This window comes from Mirounga angustirostris, unplaced genomic scaffold (genome assembly GCF_029215605.1).
Source record: "Mirounga angustirostris isolate CCGP_5_RB_7025 unplaced genomic scaffold, mMirAng1.0.hap1 SCAF_13, whole genome shotgun sequence".
NCBI lineage: Eukaryota > Metazoa > Chordata > Mammalia > Carnivora > Phocidae > Mirounga > Mirounga angustirostris.
The window spans coordinates 104,364,173-104,384,526 of NW_026991721.1; the positions used below are offsets into that span (position 1 = coordinate 104,364,173).

Sequence of the window (20,354 nt, forward strand, 5' to 3'; positions counted from 1 at the left end):
AAGATTCGTAAGTGGTATGTTTGTGTCGCAACGCACTACTGTCCAACGTGGAGAAACTGCATAAAAATGTAAGGAAACGAAGAAACCGTGTTAAAGGTATATAATGAATCCAAGTAAAACGAACAAAACACTTTAAAAAAGAAAGGTTACTAACTAAATGAATAAATTGTGTGAAGTTTACTGCCAAGAGAAGGAAGATGGGATTGTAGTTACTGTTGCTATTTAGTGATGGTGAAGATGGAAGAACATCAGCTGGTAAAGGAAGACTTTAACAATTTATCTTTTTTCTTTTTTTTTTAAAGATTTTATTTATTTATTTGACAGCGAGAGAGGGAACACAAGCAGGGGGAGTGGGAGAGGGAGAAGCAGGCTTCCCGCCGAGCAGGGAGCCTGATGCGGGGCTCGATCCCAGGACCCTGGGATCATGACCTGAGCCACAGGCAGATGCTTAACAACAGCCACCCAGGCGCCCCGACAATTTATCTTTAATATTTGTTCATGTGTTTTTTTAAAAAAAAAGATTTGTTCATGTGCACATATCCTTAGTCAAGAGCCGCTGAGATTGTGATGGTAACTCATCCTTTGACTTGGACTCTCGGACGGTGTAATCCATTCTTGTTGCCGTGCCCACCAAACGAATTCATTATAGCAGGTTTGCTTTCAGGTGAATTCTAGGTAAAAACCACTGAATTTTTTTTTTTTTTTTTTTTTTTGGTCTTTCCTTCAGAATACTTTAAAAAAAACAATTTGCTACATTTTCCCGTAGTGAAGTTCAGTAAATTTAACAAAATATGACGAACTTTTTAAAGCGACTTTAAATTATCTACCGGTACTTCTTTTTAAAAACTTCTCCTGTCTTAATGTTTAACAAATGAATACACCCTATTCTAAATTTTTATGGTCTTCAATTGCTTGTTTATATTTTCTCCACAAACATCAGATACTTCCCATAATCAAGGCACTGTGCTAAATACTGTGAGACGTTGTAAGAGAAAACAACCCTCTGCCCTTGCTTTGTAATACTGTATATTTGGGAAAAGTTAAATTCAGATTTAAATAACTTTTTAAAAGAACAGCAAGACAAATTGCCCAACTGAGTAGTAAAAACATCAGATTCACTGAGAAGTAATTAGCCAGTTGTATAAATAGGTGAAGTAAGAATTTTAAAAATACTTACAAGTCTTTGTGACCTTGCAGAAGGCAAGACTTCTTAGGCTACACAAATCACTGTTAAAAAAAAAAAAAAAAGCTTCCTTAAAACTTAAAATACCTGCTTATTAAAATCATCATTAACAAAAAATTAAAAGTCAAACCACCAACTTGGAGAAAATACTTATAACACATGCATCTGTCAAGATATTTTCATCCGAAGTATAGAAAGAGCTTCCATAATAATAATAAGATAAACCACCCATTTTAAGAAAGGGGTGAAAGATTGGACCAGACAAAAGAAGATAGAGGAATGGCCACTAAGGCCATGAAAAAATAACTGTTTGTCATTTGGGAATTGAAAGTTAAGAACACAGTGAGATACCGTTTCACATTCACTACAATGGCTGAAAGTTAAAGATCTGACAATACCAGATGTTCACAAGGATGTGAAACAACTGGAGCTCTGAAAAATTGCTGATGAGAAGTTATGAAATAGTATAATCTGTTCGGAAAACTGATAGCTAACAAAGTTATGTATACACCTATACACTTTCCTTATGATCTGGCAGTTACTAGGTTTTTACCCAAGAGAAAGAAATATGTTCACATGTTTATAAAAAGACTTCTACCAGAATATTTGTAACAGCTTTGTTCCTAATAGACAAACACTAAAACCAGATGTCCATCGACAAAAAAGGAATAAACAAATTTTGACAGTCATAGAATACTGGTGAAGAATAAAAAGGACTGAGCTACCGATACACATAACAACATGGATGAATTTCAAACATATGTTGATCAAAGAAGATAGACTAAAAGAATGTATGTATATAGTGGTGTGCTTCTGTTTATATGAAGTTCTAAAACAGGCAACACAAATTCATGCTGATAGAAATCAGAAATTGTTTGGGTGAGGGTGAGGGTACTAATTTGCCAAAGGAGGAATGCTCTAGAAAAGGGAATGGTGTGTATAGATGTGTGATTTTCTTGGGCGGTGGAAATGTTTACCTTTTTTTTTTTAAAGATTTTATTTTTAAGTAACCTCTACACCCAACAAGAGGCTCGAATTCACAACCCTGAGATCAAGAGTTGCAGACTTCCACCAACTGAGACAGCCAGGTGCCCTGTTTCACACTTTTTATTGGAGTGGTGGTTGCACAGTCCTTAAAATTGTCAAAGCTCACTGAACTGTGGACTTAAGTTCTTTGCGTTTTAGTGTGTGTAAATTATACCTTGAGTTTTAAAAATATTAGAAGATTGATTTGCAGTTACCTTTGGAACATTCATTTCAGGGTTCTTTTGATTCTAATATTTACAGTTGAGAATAAAATGACTTATTAGAAAAATGCATTTCGTCAACATTAATTTTTATAAGACTGTATCCAGTGTTTCATAATTCAATTACATCGTGTTCTCGACATTATTTACATTACTGTATTTTCAAGTTCCTGGATATAGAAACAGTTGTTCAAGCTCCTGGACTCCTCCCAAATCATATTTCATTGAGAATTGTTGATGTTCTCTGTACATCTTCATAATTAAAGTGAACTGGCTCTTTAATTTCAAACAAGTTTTTCTTTTCATTTTATAAGCATTTTTATAAAAACTCCCAAGCTTTTATCAGTTCATGAAAGTTCCACTTTAACATTGTTCCATGTGAATTTCCTGTCTCATGGGATTCAAATGTATGCCTTACTAATCTTGAAGAATACGACATTGTGGGATGATTTATAAATAACTAAAATTGAGAATTTTAATTCTCTAACTATTAGAGTAAATGAAGGCCCTAGTCTCTCTGACAAATAAAATCTTAGGATAAATGTGAACAGACGAGCAAGGATTGTACAACATTTGAAGAAAGCATTTAATATTAAGAGACCAAAGCAGAGAGATAAAAGGGGCAAGATTTATATAGAAGTCACCCAAACTAATAGGAAAATAGATCATATTTGCAGTTACTAAAGACAGGGTATTGGTTGGGAGTTGAGGTGGGGGTGGGGATTGGAAGAAGGTGGTCAAAAATAAACTTCTAAATAAGAGATAAATAAGTATTGGGCTTAAATGTACACCATCATGACTAGTTAACACTGCTGTGTTGTATATTTGAAAATTGTTAAGAAAGTAGGTCCTAAGAGTTCTCACAAGGAAAAAAAATTTTTCTTATTTTTGTATCTGCATGAGATGATGGATGTTAACTAAACTTACTGTGATCATCATTTCACAGCACATGTAGGTCAAGGCATTACGCCGCACACTGTAAACTTAGTGCTGGATGTCAAGTTGAAGAAAACATTTATAGTGTGACTTAAGTTGTATACACACACAGATAACTATAGTTCCTATGTTCATTTTATTTTAATTTGGGGAATATATTCACCAAAGCAGTTAACTCTAGGGAGTAGAATTAGGGAACATTCACTTCTACCTTCTGGTGTGGTTGTTTTTATTTGTTTCAAATGACCCTAGTGTTAGAATCAGAAGAAATTTTCATGGAGGGAAGTAATTATTTATAAAAAATGAGAGTATCATATGCCCTCTAATTATTTTGCTGGTATTAAGCCATATACTAATTCAATTAGGATCACTTTTTTTTGCAGAGTGAGATCCATATGTCTGAGGAAGCGATACAGGATATATTGGAACAAACAGAATCAGATCCAGCATTTCAGGCACTCTTTGATCTCTTTGACTATGGTAAGTAGACCATTTCAAGGCAGTTAGAAGAAAAAAGTTTTAATTTCTTTGGCAGTTTAACCAGACTGAAGCAACATTCCCAGAGCATCTGAAAAAATGTCCTGTTTTCATCAAAGCAAACATATGGCTATGAAAGGGGCGGTGGGAGTTATCTTTTTCTTAAACTTGAGCTGTAAAAATGGAGAACCTTTTGTATATTTTGTGAGCATTATTGGCAGTCAGCACAAATACGTTGACATCACTACTGCACATACGTTGCCCTAAACACAGTTGGGTCGTACGGAATACAAGAATTTGGCCACTGTTCTCAAAGTGTAGTCTCCATCCCAGCATACAACATGATCTGAGAACATGTTAAAAATGCAAATTCTTGGATTCTCCAGATGATTCTGATACAGGCTAAAGTTTAAGAACTACCAGTCTGTTGGAAAAATCTTAGTTTTTGTCAGTGATAGACAAGGCAACGTGTTAAAAACATCCAGAAGACCATAACTTTAACATAAAGTCTAACATTTGTTTAATCACCATCAGGCTGTATTAACTGATGCTTATTTTTATTTTGATAATTTAACCAGTTGTTTCCCTGTTCCCTTTTTAACAGGTAAATCAAAGAATAATAAAAATATGTCACAAGGCATTTCCAGTCAGCATCTGGAAACCAATACCGGTGTAGTCTTAGCAGATGGAACTAATCTAGCAGTTAAAGGTTCTTTTGAAACAGAACAGTCTGGTAAGAATTTGGTTTTGTTAATATCTTCCATCTAAATCCTAATACCAGTTTCAGAATTTCAAAGGCAGACAATACTGTTTAATTTGGAAGTTGTTCAAATTGCCACATAGGATTTGTTGTGTGTGGGGGGGGGGGGGTTTTAAGTTTTTTCTTCTCATTAAAGAAAAAAAAACCCAAGCCTTTTAGTAATTTGAATAAAAGGTGAATTTTTAGTACTCATTCTTTCGTGATGCAACAGATTCTTGCATGCACAATTTAGTATTAATGGTGTGGTCCAGTTTGACAAAAAACAATAACATTTAACATAATTTTTTTGTGGCATGAATTCAGATCCTTGCTATGTAAGGTTAGTATGTGGTATTAATCATTCAGCCTGGTAAGCAAGTTCAGCTGACTGCTCAGCATCCATATCTCACTTATTTCAAGGAAGCTATATACTGTAGTGATAGTCTTGCAGTATGGATCTTATAAGGCTTTAGGTCATATTCCTATGTGTCTACTAAGTCAGTTTTTTCATTTCTCCCTCCCATACCAATGAGGTAGCAGTGGAGTACCAATATGGCACCTAATTGACCCACAGTAACTACTTACTGACTGAGGGAAGGCAGTGAATATGTCCATCTTACCTCCTTTACATATTTGCCAATTGTTTTAATTTTGTAAAACGTAACACTTACACAGTAGTGCACAATAAAAATATGTGTATCTCACTGAATTATAGCCAAGGAAATACCCTGTATAACCATCTCCCAAATCAAAAAATAGAACACTGCCGGCACGAAAAAGCCTCGCTTCATACCCCTTCCCAACACTAAACCCTCCAGCTTTTTCTCAGAAATAACCATTACTCTTGCATCTCACACGTGCTAAACTTCGCGCCTTTTTAGCATCACCTTTATCTGTTCTGCTAGTAACAAGTTATGCCAAAGTAATCTTTTTTTGTCTGTCTTCTTAAATGCTGTTACCCCTCCAACTGCCAAAAAAAAACCTGATGGCTTCTAAGTTTCACATCATGTCTTCCAAAAAGTAGTTTGGGAATATCTCAGACTACATTCCCACTCTGAATCCTCTGCCTACACTGAAGCCCAATCCTCTAATTCTTCTTGGACTGGATTACAGTGTCATTTTGTGTGGAAGATTATGCTTCACTTAAGCGCTCTACTGGGCACAGAATGAAACTCGAAATCTCATTCTCTCAGAGTCTTACCACTTCACTGAAACTGACGTGGCCTGGATGTAATTTCTGCCCGTCTCCCCTCAGAAGGATTCAAAGGTTCTCTGAACCAAAGATCATTTACCAGTGTCACATTAACAGAATCATAGGTGACAGACATTTTTCCAGATTTTTCCCTATGTTTTTCATATTGTTGTTATTACTGTTCTCTGTCCTACACTGTGAGTGCTCTATAACACAGTATGTCAATGCTGTGTTACTTCCTGAAACGCCCTTTCTTCTTACTCCAGCGATCACATTTCTTTTCTTTTTTAAGATCTCCTTTTTAGCACTTTGTCACATCCGTTAGGCAGAAAGAGTTGCCTTTTGCTCCTATACTATTAACAGTTTTTACATGTTTTATCATCTCTTTCTATGTCTGCTTCCCTTAATAGACTGATCTCCCCAAGGGTGGAGACTAGGTCGTTCGTCTTTTATCCCAGCCCTAATCATGTGGTTGATGATCTTTAATAAGTCTGTGTTGAAGATTCCAAACAGGACATGATAACATCAGATGTTGATCATACAAAATGTACTTGGCCCATTTCACCTTGAAGAATATATCCAATAAAGTAAGGTCAATAGAAATGGTACAAGTTGAAAAGTCAGCTATTTTGAAAAAAACTGCACATATGGGGCCAGGTTTTTTACATACTGATAAACATTAGATGTTCTTAAACCTATATACTTTTTCCTTCTTTGCGTCACTTGTTTTCTAAGAGGTTTGAAAAACAGTTTGGCCCTTGTTTAAAAAGGCATCAGTAATTTTTTAAAAAAGTACCTGTACGTTTTTTGATACTCGGAAAACGTGAGATACGGCTTTTCAGACTTCTGCTAACTGGTATATCAAAGATGAGTTACTTCCAAGGAGGCAAAACAGTCAGCGTGACTCCCTCAGAAATGATTACATATTCACTGTCTCTACCATCCTTATATTTTGCAGATGATCAGTCTGGGCAGCCCCCATTTTGTGCATCCTATCAAAATGAAGACACCTCAAATGCTTTGAAGAATAGCAGCAACCATGAGGAGCTTGGGCAGGAAGCCCAGGAACACTTTCCTCAGATAGGCTCTAGCATCCAGAAAAAGGCATTTAAAACAGTTGTACCTAATGGACAGAAGTGTAACCTTGATATTACCTTTGAGTCTGTGCCTCATTTGAATGACTTTAACCAAAGAATAAATGCTGATGCTGAATGTAATCAGCGTTGTGCTGAATTGTACGCCCATCAGATGCCCACCGACACCGCCATGACGATGGAGGTTGGAAAGACTTCTCTGCTGTCCAACACACCGCAGGAACCTCCCTTGCAGCCTGATCCGGCCGCTCTACCAATGACGTCATTTGTTTCCCTTGGTGGTGAAACTAACGGTGAAAACTTAATTCTCTCTGGGAAGAGTTCTCAGCTTTTATCCCAAACTATTCCATTAACTGGAAAGACATCTAAAACAAGTCAGTTTTGTGAAAGCTCTAACAACACAGCAAGACTTAAAACTACTACTCTCCCTGGTTCTAAGTCAGACCCTAGAGAAATGCACCAGAATAAAACTGAGGTTCACGGTGGGTTGCCAGTTGCCTCACAACGTGCAGACTGCCAAGATAATTCTTCATTTCCAAGTAAAATACTACCTGTGTCAGTTGAAAGTTCAGGTTTAAACGTCTCCGAACAAGTAGACAGTCGTCTTGAAGATTCAGTGTCTTCACTTAAACAGCCATCTGAGGATTCATCAGCACCTGAGTTAAGTCGTACGGAAAAACATGAAAGTCAGCCCTCCACGTCTGAGAAAGTCGCTGTCGATTCACAAGAGCCTGCGTCTTTAAAGGGAGACGGAAATAGTATTTTTCTCACTTTAGGGGAAGCTGGTAACTGCGGGGAGGTTGCACTGATGGCTCCGGAAGGTCATCCTCTGGAAGAGAAGCAGTCTCCTCCTTCAGAATCTGTGTGTTCTTCAGTGGGAGATTCTCCTGCTGAGTCCCAAAAGACTGGTGAAAAACCTGCAGTGGACAATTCAGCAGACATAGATGCATCAAATATTGTCTCTCTCAAAATTATCATTAGTGACGATCCATTTGTTTCCTCGGATACTGAACTGAACAGTGCTGTTTCCAGTATCAGTGGGGAAAACTTGCCGACTATAATACTGTCCTCTCCTGCCAAGTCTCCTGCCAAAGATGCAGAATTAGTTAAATGCCTGTCTTCAGAAGAGACTGCAGTTGCTGTCCCATCTGCTGACAGACTAGGGGATTCCGCACCAGGGGAACAGAGCCTTCTGGCCCTCAAACCCGAGGACTCTGCCGGAAACGGCGCTCAGAATGAAGGCAGCGGCGCTTTCTCATCCACCGTCACACCATGTGTCTCCAAGGATGGGGGGTACATACAGTTGATGCCAGCTACGAGCACGACTTTTGGCAATTCAAATAACATTCTCATAGCTACGTGCGTGACCGATCCAACAGCCTTAGGAACAGCTGGAAGTCAGTCTAATGTGGTGGTGTTGCCTGGAAATTCTGCCCCCGTGACCGCTCCACCACCGCTGCCCCAGTTACAGACACCCCCGAGGTCAAACAGTGTGTTCGCTGTCAACCACACTGTGTCACCCAGCTTTTCACAAGGTAACTTTAAGAACACACTGATGTTCATTTCTCTGGAATGGGACGACCTAATTTCTCTTGTGTGTGCATTTATTGACTAGGAGGAATGAAATCGTGGCTGGACAGTATGAGAAAAGACTGAAATTTGTGATTATGCCCCCTCTTTTCTCTCCCTGATGAATTCAGCCATACCTTGTTTTAAATCTGCTATAAGTTATGAAATTCATTGGTGTCAGTGATCCTTGAAGATGGAGCTGAGGATACATGATACATTTATCTGCCTTGCCTTACGTGTTGCTTCCCAAGCTCCTTTCCCCCTTTTCTTAATATTGTAGGCATATAATAAAATCTGAATAAATACACACAATTAACTAGTAGCCTGATGGATCTGTTTGAAGTGTTGTTTAAAATAACCTCTTTTAAAAGAGGAGTCAGGGGGCGCCTGGGTGGCTCAGTCGTTAAGCATCTGCCTTCGGCTCAGGTCATGATCCCAGGGTCCTGGGATCGAGTCCCACATCAGACTCTCCACTCAGCGAGTCTGTTTCTCCCTCTCCCTCTGTGATCTCTCGCTTTTGTTCGCTCTCAAATAAAATCTTCAACAAAAAAGCAGATTCTAAGGTAAAAGGATTATAATTTTAGAGAATTTAAATTAATAGTTACTTTGGAGTCTTGTTTGAGAGAGAGTCTTACGGAGAATTTTTTTTTCAGGCTCTGCCATCATAATTGCTTCTCCCGTCCAACCTGTGCTCCAAGGAATGGTGGGAATGATCCCTGTGTCTGTGGTTGGACAGAGTGGAAATACCTTTTCTGCTGCTCCTCAGCAGGTGAGAGTTCTGAACTGAAAGTGGCGCAGCGATGCTTTTCAAACCGAGAATCATTCATGGCCGCTTCTCTTCCAGCTCCTTCATATGCCTTTGGCAGCACCTGTGTGCAGTAGAAGTATCCCTCAAATCCCCATCCCTCCAAAGTCTCAGAAGACTCAGGGACTAAGAAACAAGCTTGGTACAGGTACATCTTTATGTTCATTAATGTCGCTTTGATGTCTGTATGCTCATTGTTTACAGCAGCACCACGGTGCTTGTTGCCGAAGACCTGTTTCATTCCTAACGGGTGATTTCCAGTCTTTGCTTAAAGTTGGTTTTCTGTTTGTTTTGTTTTGATTTTAGTTATCTAAACTAAAAGGCAAATGGAGCAAAATAGAGTTCAGAAAGAGACCATGTACTTATGAGAACTTGTATGTGGTGGATATAGCATCAGAAGTCACAGAGGACAGGAAGGATCGTTTAATAGATTTATTGGCTATTATATATATGTTCTAGGAAAAAAATTAGATCCCTTCCTCAAACCATACACAAATCATCTAAGATGATTAAAGACCTAAAAGTGTAGGGGCGCCTGGGTGGCTCAGTTGGTTAAGCGACTGCCTTCGGCTCAGGTCATGATCCTGGAGTCCTGGGATCGAGTCCCGCATCGGGCTCCCTGCTCGGCGGGGAGCCTGCTTCTCCCTCTGACTCTCCTCCCTCTCATGCTCTCTGTCTCTCATTCTCTCTCTCTCAAATAAATAAATAAAATCTTTAAAAAATAAAATAAAATAAAGACCTAATAAAATAAAGACCTAAAAGTGTAAAGCAAAACAGTTAAGCAGTAAAAGAAATGTAAGAGAATATCTTAGAGACAAAGGGATAAAAGGATTGCTTTATAAAAATGCAAAAAAACACAATTATAAGTGGAAAAAGTTGATAGCATGACTGTTCCAAAATTAAAGGTTTCTGTTCAACGAAAGACCCTATTTACAAAATAACACCAGGTCTTCATTGAGGGGTTGCATCAGACTTCTGCCTCCAACTTCTCCATCTTCGTGGATGACAATGCCCACGTCGTCAGCCTACCCACCATCCTAGCCCTCAGAATTCTTGGACACCTTCCATTTCTAAGTCTTGATCTTCATGGCCCCTAATCTCTCCCATAGCTTCACCTTTAATGTTTCCCTTCGTACTACCCTGTGCAGTTTTTAAAGGCCAGTAACCTGTCTCAAAATACTCTCATTCCCATACAGTGACGCTCTTCAGCCAGTAAGGGCTCCCCTTACTCGAATCCTCACTTTTCCCTGAACCTCTGTTTCCTTCCTGGATTCCCTTCCTTCCCATCCAGGCTAGACCCACAGTCCACCACCTCAGCCACTCTTCCAAGGACTCTTAAACACCTTCATGTGCACATTCTTCTACCATCCCCCTTGCCTTCCAGCCCTGGATCTTTCCAAACATCCCTCTCTGCCTTTGTACCTGGGCTTTTCAGCATTGCTTTAGAAGTGGGGCCGTTCACGACCACTTTAAAAATGTCTCACCCTCACTAGTGCCACTTAGCGGCCATTTCAAGTGTCTTCCTATCTTTCTTTCCCATTCCCCCTTCAAACTCTTCCAGACTCCTACAGCTCTTCTCCTACCTACCCAGCCCCCACCCTCCTCACTCTAGGCCAGTGATCTTCTCTCCCACCTGATCAATAAGTAGTAAACTCCAATTTCCCACAGCACTCCCATTTGGTGTGTACCTGTTCTACTTCCTCTCGTTCCTTTCTTACAGGAATAATGCTCTCGTCCTTTCTACAGTTAATGCCGTCTACCTGCATCTTCTGTCTTCTGTATGTCCTATATTTTTCTTGTTTGGATCCTTCTTCCCTCTCTGGCTGTAAAGCTCCTTGGGTTTGTCTCACCTGCCAACCCTTCATCCCCAATTTCTGTCTCCCATGCTTTCTTTATCCACATTGTCTTTTCTCATGTTTCCACTAAAACTGTTTAAACTGAGATCATCAGTGCCTCTGGATGTTTTCCATCCTGACCTTACTTCCCTCTGGCTGTTGACACTGTTGGTGGTTTCTGGACCCACCACTAAATTACTGCACTCCTGCCTTCGTGATTCTGTCTGACTCCAGACCTTCAGATTCTCCGTGTCTCAGGCTCCCTTCTTGCTCCGCAGAGACCTTCTGCCTGCTTTTCTCCTTGGTTAATGTCACCATGCAGTCCTCCTTGACCCTTCGTATCTGTGTGAACGCCCATCACTGTCTCCATCATCTCTTACCTGGACTATTGACAGCCACTTGAGAATTTTGGATGGCAGTTTTCTTTCTTCTCTAGCCCACCTTCTCGACTACTGCCAGAGTGACTTTCCAAAGCACAAGTCTATTTATTCCTGTTCCCTCTTTAAAACTCTTAAGGATTCTCTCTGAAACTTCTTGCATAAGGCACAAGGTCCTTCCTAATCTCATCTCTGCCTACCTCTCCAGCTTAGTATCTTCCTGCTCTCCCACATAAATTCCTAAGTCCCTAGAAATTAAAATATGGCTATTAAAACTCCAGAGCTTGTGCTCTGCCTGACATAGGCTTGCAAACATGACAGTCACATCAGCAAAATTTCAAAATAGGCATAATACATTGCTTTCTTTAACTTTCTGGACCTAAGGAGTACCCCTAAGTGCTATGTTGAACATTATAATTCATAGATCCAGAGGCTGGACTCAATACTTGCCTAAAGTTGAAGCAAGTCATTTGCTCCATATCTGTATTTCCTCTCTAAAATGGATGAATGAGGGCGCCTGGGTGGCTCAGTCGTTAAGCGTCTGCCTTCAGCTCAGGTCATGATCCCAGGGTCCTGGGATCGAGTCCCACATCGGGCTCCCTGCTCAGCGGCAAGCCTGCTTCTCCTTCTCCCACTTCCCCTGCTTGTGTTCCTGCTCTCGCTGTCTCTCTCTCTCTGTCAAATAAATAAATAAATAATCTTTTAAAAAAAAATTTTAAAAATTAAAAAAATAAAAAATAAAATGGATGAATGATCATCTTGTCTTGTATCTAAAATTAGAAGCTGTGGGGGCATCTGGGTGGCTCGGTCAGTTAAGTGGCTGCCTTCGGCTCAGGTCATGATCCCGGGGTCCTGGGATCGAACCCCGCATCGGGCTCCCTGCTCAGCGGGGAACCTGCTTCTCCCTCTCCTGCTCCCCCTGTTTGTGCTGTCTGTCAAGTAAATAAATAAAATCTTAATAATAATAATAATTAGAAGCTGCTTTTTAAACCCAGTAGGTGAGAGTACTTCATTTGTTACATTAGCTGTCATTTGAAATTTTTCTCATGGTGTGTGATGTCTGTCCCATTTTCTTTCAGAGTAATGTACTCTTTCTCTCAGGAATGTTTTCCTTTTCTAATTATTCCATTTATAATTCCAGGAAAGCAGGTAAATAATTTGGTGGATTCATCTAGTCATTTAGTTGGATGTCATGCACAAAGGTGAGCATAAAAGTATTTTCCGTCATAGATTCTTTGCTCAGATTGAAAACATAAAGGATGTCTTTATGTTGCTAAAAATACTTCCTTGTTTATTTTGCAGAACTGAAGTGTCTGACAAGAGTATGGCCACAGATCTTGGGAAAAAACTGGAAGAAATGACAGCCCCCTTCTCATTAGAGAGCGTAGTTCCAGCTAGCAGACCATTCGAAAGCCACCGACGCGTGCTCTGTTTTGATAGCACTGCTTGTCCTGTGGCGGATTCGCGGGGCACAGACCATAAGATGGTGTCCCAGAGCAAAGAAAGGAATGACATTGCATTTCCTAATCTCGAGTCACCCATTGTGTCCTCCGCCTTAAAACCCCCTTCTAATAATGCTCTCAAAAGGGAGAGAGAGAGACCACCTTTGCCTAAGATTTTATCTAAATCAGAAACTGCCAGTAGCCGACATACCACCGTAAAAGAAACCCAGTCAGAAAAGAAAGTTTCACCAACAGAAATTGTACTTGAATCTTTCCATAAAGCAACAGCTAATAAGGAGAATGAATTATGCAGTGATGTCGAAAGGCAGAAAAATCCAGAAACTTCAAAACTGTCAAACGGACAGCAAAATGGGGGTTTACGGAATGAGAAAACCATAGCTTCACTGCAAGAACTAACCAAAAAACAAGGCACATCCTCAAATAGTAGAAATGTCATTTCAGTAGGTGCAACTGTGAAGGATCCAAAACAAGAACAAACGAAATGTGCCAGTTCTCTGATTAGCCCACTAACCAAACATGCCACCGAAGTGTTGCCGGATGGCCAGTGGCCTAGCCCCGTCAATAGGCTCCCCGATAGTTCTGATGCACCTGTCTCCCGGACATCTGGCTCAGGGGCAGGGGACAAACATAAAGAAGAGCCTAGAGACGGTCTCAAGGTCCCCTCTAGTCGGCGTTTTGCTGAAGACAGTAGCACAGCCAAGGTAATGGTCCCTCCTGTCACCCCAGACTTGCCTGCCTGTAGCCCTACCAGTGAGACAGGGAGCGAGAACAGTGTAAGCATGGCTGCCCACACCCTCATGATTCTCTCCAGAGCAGCCATCTCCAGGACAGCCTCGGCGACTCCTCTCAAAGACAATACCCAGCAGTTCCGAGCATCTTCCCGGGGCACCACAAAAAAGCGGAAGATCGAGGAATTAGATGAACGTGAACGCACCTCTCGTGCTTCTAATAAAAATCTTGCAAATTCATCACTCCCAATGAAAAAGAAGAAAATCAAGGCAAGTTTGAAAGTCTTAATTTCAAAACCACACCTTTGCCCTTCCTTCAGTGCTCACATTAGAGATCTCAGCATTTTTGCCGCAGCTGCCTCACTGAACCCTCTGGTCAAGACGGCTTTGGGTCTTGGCTGACAAAACATATTCTGTAGCAGTGTGTCTCAGCCAGCATGGTACTCAGAATTTGTCTAGGTGAAGTGAAGCATTTGCCAACAGTTGCTAAGGCACTGAGTGATGAACCTCTTTCTTGGGGAAAGGAGGTTTTTGTTTGTTGTGGTAGGACCCAGGTTTTTTGGGAGAATAACATAAGGCATGAAAGATGGGGAAGCCACTATTGTGTGTGGAACTACCAGGTAAAAAACACCTTTGCAACTCCTACCTCTTGGGGTTTTTCTCCACGTGTCCTGCCATCTCTTCCATTGGCTCTTACAGACGTTAACGTGTTGGAGCAGTGTAAACGTTAAATTCACCTGTTTTTCCTTTGGGCAAGGTTATCTGTAGAAAGGCAGTGCGGGGATAGCATTGAGAACCGAAACCCGTTTTTCCTGAAGCTGTGTAGCCACTTAGTAGATGAACTGAATAGAAAGAAAGGTGCTTAAAATGTCTTACGGCAGGTCTGGTGTCAGGGAAAGATTCATGGCTTTGATGCCATGCAAGCCTGGGTTTGAACCCCGCATCTCCTGCTTACTGGTTCTGAGATGGTGGGTAAGCCCGGAGCCTCTGGGGCTCAGCTGCATCCCTTGACGTGAGGCTACCACACGTCTTACCTGAGGCTGGGAGGAGTAAACGTAGTGCCCTCAGATGCCCAGTGTGTGCTCAGTGTTTGGAACTGGAACGGTACCTGTTACTTGTAGTGAGGAAAGCTTCTGAGACTCTTATTATGGTTTGGTGAAAAGGACCACCTTCATAGAAAGCACGGTCTGTCTTGTCTCAACATTCACAAACTCTGAATTTGTTTAATGTCTTTTGCCCTAAACTAATGTTCAAGTACCACTGAAGTATAATTTATTAACTTTGGATTTATAAAATGTGTTGCTACTTCTCTGTATAACTAAAATTCCAACCAACTAAAAATTTTGGCAAAATTTTAGTAGTATAGGAAGAACCCGATATAAGGTTCTAAGTGAAAGTTTTTTGGCCTTGTTTGAGTTCAATATGTTAACTTAGGTTTATTTTTTCTTTTTTTTTTTTTCTTTTCTTTCTTTTTTCATTTCTTTTTCTCCCCCTTCCCTTTTTTTTTTTTTTTTTTTTTTTTTTTTTGACAGAAAAAGAAGCTACCCAGTTCATTTCCAGCTGGAATGGATGTGGACAAATTTTTGTTATCATTGCATTATGATGAGTAAACATTCTGAACATAAAAGAACAGTAGCTATTTAAAACTCGTATCCCTTAAACTATGAGTGTAGGGAGTGAGATATTGACAGAACCTAAAAGCATGACCTGCACTTTCCTTGTACTGAAACTTCACTTTATATCTGAATCATGCTGTTTCTGAAGCAGCTTCCTAGTTTGTAAATAGATTTACCTAGTATATTTTTTATTTTGGGAAAAACATTTGCAGAAATGTAAGTAAAGCCAATCTGCAAAACTGTATAGCTCTGACAATTACGTATTGTAAATATTGTATAAATCTTGTTGAAATAGAAGTTAAATCAACCTAGTGTTCTTACATTGTGTTTTTTGACTTGTGATCCCTAACTGAGGCTTATTCATCTGGAGTAGTTTCTCACTTTTTGGGGGGGGGGGGGGAATAATGCTTTTCCTTATAAAATTGCCTTCAGTAACTGTCATACAAGACCTTTAAAGTCGGCCACAAAGTAGTACAAAGGTGATGACAACCTCAATTGGTGGTGGAGCAATCAGAAATGAACAATTTAGGTTTTTGCTAGAGTGAATACTTTATTACCCCTTCTTATAATTGCAGTAAAGATTATATTCCTGAAGTTTTACACTTTAAAGTGTTTCTCCTGGTCGTTCTGGTCTCTTTGTTCTAAAGAGAGAATTTTGTAAACCATATCTGAGTGTTCTGATCTTTTGTTTATAACTTTCAGGATCTTTTACAGAACTTTAAATGTTTAGACTATTGAGCCATACAAAGTTTATGTAGTAGTTGAGATTTCTTGGTATGTATATACTTTTTCCCATATACTGGGGATTTGAAGAATTGCACTAATTCATAGAACTTCATACATAGTAGTGACCAGTGCACATTTAATTTAAATCTTGGATTCTATGTTAAAGCTTGTATGGAGGATTATCTTCTGGTATCCTTTTAGAAAGCCATGTCCATCATAAGATGTAAAAAGAGAAATCATAGTTTTATATTTTAATTTAGTTTCTCCTAAAATGGGCTGTGAATAACTATATCTGTACTTAGATATAGTGCGTTGTCTCTGTGCCCCCTACGGTGTTCTAAAGAATTACTCTCAAAAAGTCCTTAAGGAGAATGAAAGAGGTGCCTTCTCTGTATCAACTCACACACATCAGTAAAGTTGAAAAATTGGTTTAAACTTTTAAATGAGAACAGAAATTATCATTAATATCTGACCGATTGTGCCTAGATTAAAGTATATTCTCTTAAGTGCTTTCTGTTTGGTTGAATATCAGTATTATCAAGGATTTTTTTCTACAGGTGTATATGTTGTTAAAGGGTCATTTTCCTCAGCCTTTTTTTTTTTTTTTTTTTTATAATGGGCCTTTAAAAAACTAAATCCATCCTACTCCTATTTCTCAGTGTGGAAATCACATCATAATTGCTGAACCTTACTGCAGAAATACGTCTTGTTAAAAATTTCTATGATATGGTGGGGGTCTCTTCCTAAAGAACTACATATCATACCCGTAATGTTCATTTAACTCAACTTGATCCTGTACTACAGTTAGGTTTGAATAAATGTTTTCATTAACTGCAAAAGTTTGAATTACTTTATATTGGCAGTCATTCTCATTAAATGAGATACCTTCATTAAATTCCTTTGCAAGTCACTTTTTCAGAAGTTCACATAGTCTTGGAAAACAGATTTCCTTCTCATTCAGTTAATATGTATTAATAGGTGCTAAGTACTAAGAAGTCCTACACAAAGTAAGTTCACTTTATTCAGGATTCTTAGGCACTAGCCAAGAGCTGCACTTGGTACGGTCCAAAAACACCTTACATGCTTGCAGCTTTCCTTCATGTTCAAGAGCAAAAGTCCAAATTCCTGGACATAATTGGAGCATATCCCGGGTGACCTATTTTAACATTCAGATGCCCAGGGACTGCATTTCAGGGTCAGAGTATATACACCATAAACTACTTGTGGCTCCTTTTATAACTACATGTAAGGATCCACTCTTTATTTTGGACATTATTTAGTGGTTAATGCCCTCAACGTGTGCCAAGTGTGTGAATTTTTGTAATTAAAGGATTTTATTATTTTAGCCCTGGATATTGTTAAAACCTTTCAGTAGTATGTTGAAACATCCATCAGCACTCAGCCAAAGGCTAGAGGTCATGACTCTTAAGGAGAGTAAGTATGAAGCTTCAATAAGATGTCATTTCAAATGCTTGTTATTATGTATTTTGCATTCATTATTTCTCAAGCCACCATCCTTTGGCCACAGGCTCAACTTCTTGAAATTCTGTATTAAGTTTTGACTTTATTATTAGATGTTTACTTTTAACAGACTTTTTTCTTTTTATAAAAAAAATTAACATTTGGCATACTTTTTTCCTATTTTTTCTACATACCTGAACTTAAACTGCAAATATAACTTCCTAATGCTTTTCAGTTTTTATATATTATAAAAAAAGAAAACCATGACAACCATTAAGAGTCATTTTAATTTATAAATGAACAAAAAGCTTAGAAAGTCCTTAAAAAAAAAAAAAACAGCACTGACAGATTTGTAACCAAATAGCTATTTATGTTATCAGCTGTTTTCTTAGGAGACATTTTAGAGAGTGGAATTACCAAATTAAAAACTTAGTATACATCTTTTTAAGGATCTCAATACATTTTGCCAAATTATTGCAGAAAATTTTTTTCAGTTTACATTCCTGCCAGCAAATTATCATTTCTGCCATGGCATGTGCTTATCACTTACCAAAGATATAGTGAAAGACGTCATCACTGGTTTCTCGGCTTTTAGTTCTTATTAAAATTAGGAGTTAGCTCCCAGCCCATATAAAATTTGTTTTGATATCTGGTGTGAAATAAAGATCAGAGTATATTTTATCCCTAAACATTTAACCACTTGACTCTGTATAACTGGTTAAGGTTTATCTCTGCACACACATTTACTTAAAATGTCTCTCTTATTCTGTACTGACTCACAATTTCTTGTTCACAATTCTAAAATTCAAAAGGTTCTAACAACCAATTTTTCTCCCTAAGTTTAGCATCAGAATTATTTAATGGCAAAACCTGACCTGATTTGACATGAGGCTACATGAATCTCTATCTCATTTGGTAGGGATATTCATATTTTATTACTAGAAAAGTAGTAATGTGCTTATTAAAATGTGCTGTTTGAAATTCAACAGGGTGTATGTGATATATACATGTTACTTTTTAAAAATCCTAAATATTCTGCATCGTAAAACCCAGCTAACCATAAAGATAGAAGACCAAAGACTTTGAACCTGTGTTAAATTTACACATCTTTACATACACTGCAGTATGTAGATTACTTTGTACCACTGATCAAAGCATTATAGCTTTGTGTCCATTTTAACTATTCTTCTTCCAAGTATTCACTTCTTCCATGCTTCCCGGTTAACTTTTTAGAATCACTTGTTTTATTTCAAATTAAAATTCTTTTGGAGTATTCATTTGAAGTACATTGATCCTATAAGTTAACTGATACTGAAAGAAGCAAATGGTAAGGACAATATGGTGAGTATCCACAGCTTTGTAGTTACCGCTAGTCTTATAAATTCCTTGCTGAACTGGATATTTTGTTGTTTGTTGTATTCTTAAAGAACTGTTCCATTGTTCTAACTGGTTATTGCTTTTATTAGTTACTGTAAAATTTTTATGGAAGCATAACATAGAAAAAGTGCACCAACTATTAAGTTCACAATTCAGTGGATTTTCTAGAAGTATTCACATCCACTTAATTACCCAGATCGAGACCAGCACATTGCCGGTACCCTAGAATCCCTCTAGTAACTGCTAACTCCCAGGGTAATAATTATCCTGACTTACCACCACAGTTCAGCTTTTTTTTTTAACAGTTTATGTATTCATGCGGTATATAGTCTTATAACTCCTTTTGCTCAGCAGTGCAAGATCCACCCATGTATGTAATTCAGATGTCTTCTTCCATGCTATGTATTTTTTCCTTGTGTTTATCCATGTTGTATTATACCACAGTTAATCCATTTTATAATCAGTGAACACTTATTTTCAGTTTGGGGCTATTAGAAATAGAACTGTGACTATATTTGTACATTTTTTGGGGTGAATGTATTAGAGTTCTCAGTTGGATATATATTCAGTAGGGTTGCTGGCTCTTAGGGTTGCATATATCCAACCCTATTCAGATTTTTCAGTTGTCCAGAGTGGTTTTACCAAATCCTACTACTATCAACAGTGTAAGGAGAGTTCCATTTGTTCTACATCATTGTCAGTACTTGGTATTTTCGTTTTAGCTGTTTTTGCAGTGTATATTGGCATCATAATGCAGTTTTACTTTAGTTCTTCCTGATAGAACTGAACACCATTTCATATGCTTACTGGCCATTTGGATGATGGGTCTCCTCTTGTGGAGTATGTGTTCATATCTTTTGACCACTTTTGTATTGAGTTGTCTGCCTTTTTTCTTACTGATATGTACATGTTCTTTCTGTGTTCTAGATACAAGTCCTATTTCAAATAGAAAAACTGATGTCAATATTTTACCATGTTTTTCTTCTAGCAATTTTATTGTTCAACCTTTTGTATTTTGATTAATCATCCAATTAACCCAGCATCATTTTTTTTTTAAGATTTTTTATTTATTTATTTGACAGAGACACATCGAGAGAGGGGACACAAGCAGGGGGAGTGGGAGAGGGAGAAGCAGGCTTCCCGCCGAGCAGGGAGCCCGATGCGGGGCTCGATCCCAGGACCCTGGGATCATGACCTGAGCCGAAGGCAGACGCTCAACGACTAAGCCACCCAAGCGCCCCTACCCAGCACCATTCTTGAGAAAGACTTTCCTTTCCCAAATACACTGCACTGTTACCATTGTCATGAGCTAATAAACTCTGTACGTGTGAGTTTGCTTCTGGACACTAATCTGTTCCATTGGTCAACTTTTTTTAATTGAAGTATGATTAACATACAGTGTTAGGTTAGTTTCAGGTACGCAACATACTGATGCAGCAATTCTACACATGACTTGGTGCTCAGCACAGTAAGGGTAGTCACCATCTGTCACCAAAAAAACGTTACTATAGGATCATTAACTGTATTCC

At 38.7% G+C, this 20,354-nt stretch overlaps 1 protein-coding gene and 1 long non-coding RNA gene across 5 annotated transcripts in view; one reads left to right on the top strand and one right to left on the bottom strand.

The window, feature by feature from the left end:
- Nucleotides 1–18,434, top strand: part of LOC123857850 (protein NPAT) — a 57,011-nt gene extending 38,577 nt beyond the window's left edge. For 2 of the 3 annotated variants that reach the window (XM_045895116.3, XM_045895117.3), the window contains exons 11-18: nt 3,750–3,846; nt 4,448–4,576; nt 6,733–8,403; nt 9,091–9,206; nt 9,282–9,390; nt 12,596–12,656; nt 12,757–13,915; nt 15,178–18,434. In XM_045895116.3, coding sequence (XP_045751072.1) covers nt 3,750–3,846; nt 4,448–4,576; nt 6,733–8,403; nt 9,091–9,206; nt 9,282–9,390; nt 12,596–12,656; nt 12,757–13,915; nt 15,178–15,255 — 3,420 coding nt within the window. In that variant the 3' untranslated portion in view covers nt 15,256–18,434. Of the gene's footprint in view, nt 1–3,749; nt 3,847–4,447; nt 4,577–6,732; nt 8,404–9,090; nt 9,207–9,281; nt 9,391–12,595; nt 12,657–12,756; nt 13,916–15,177 lie in introns of those variants that run through there. The other variant, XM_045895118.3, reaches the window with a different exon arrangement.
- On the bottom strand, nt 267–7,772 carry LOC123857851 (uncharacterized). Of its 2 annotated transcripts, none has more exons than XR_006793984.3 (4): nt 7,640–7,772; nt 7,420–7,524; nt 1,178–1,227; nt 267–671 (listed from the first exon to the last, which is right to left on the bottom strand). It is a non-coding gene; the product is annotated as an uncharacterized LOC123857851 (long non-coding RNA). The 2 variants fall into 2 exon arrangements; XR_010407119.1 differs by having other exon boundaries at nt 267–685.
- Nucleotides 18,435–20,354: the final 1,920 nt, after the last annotated feature.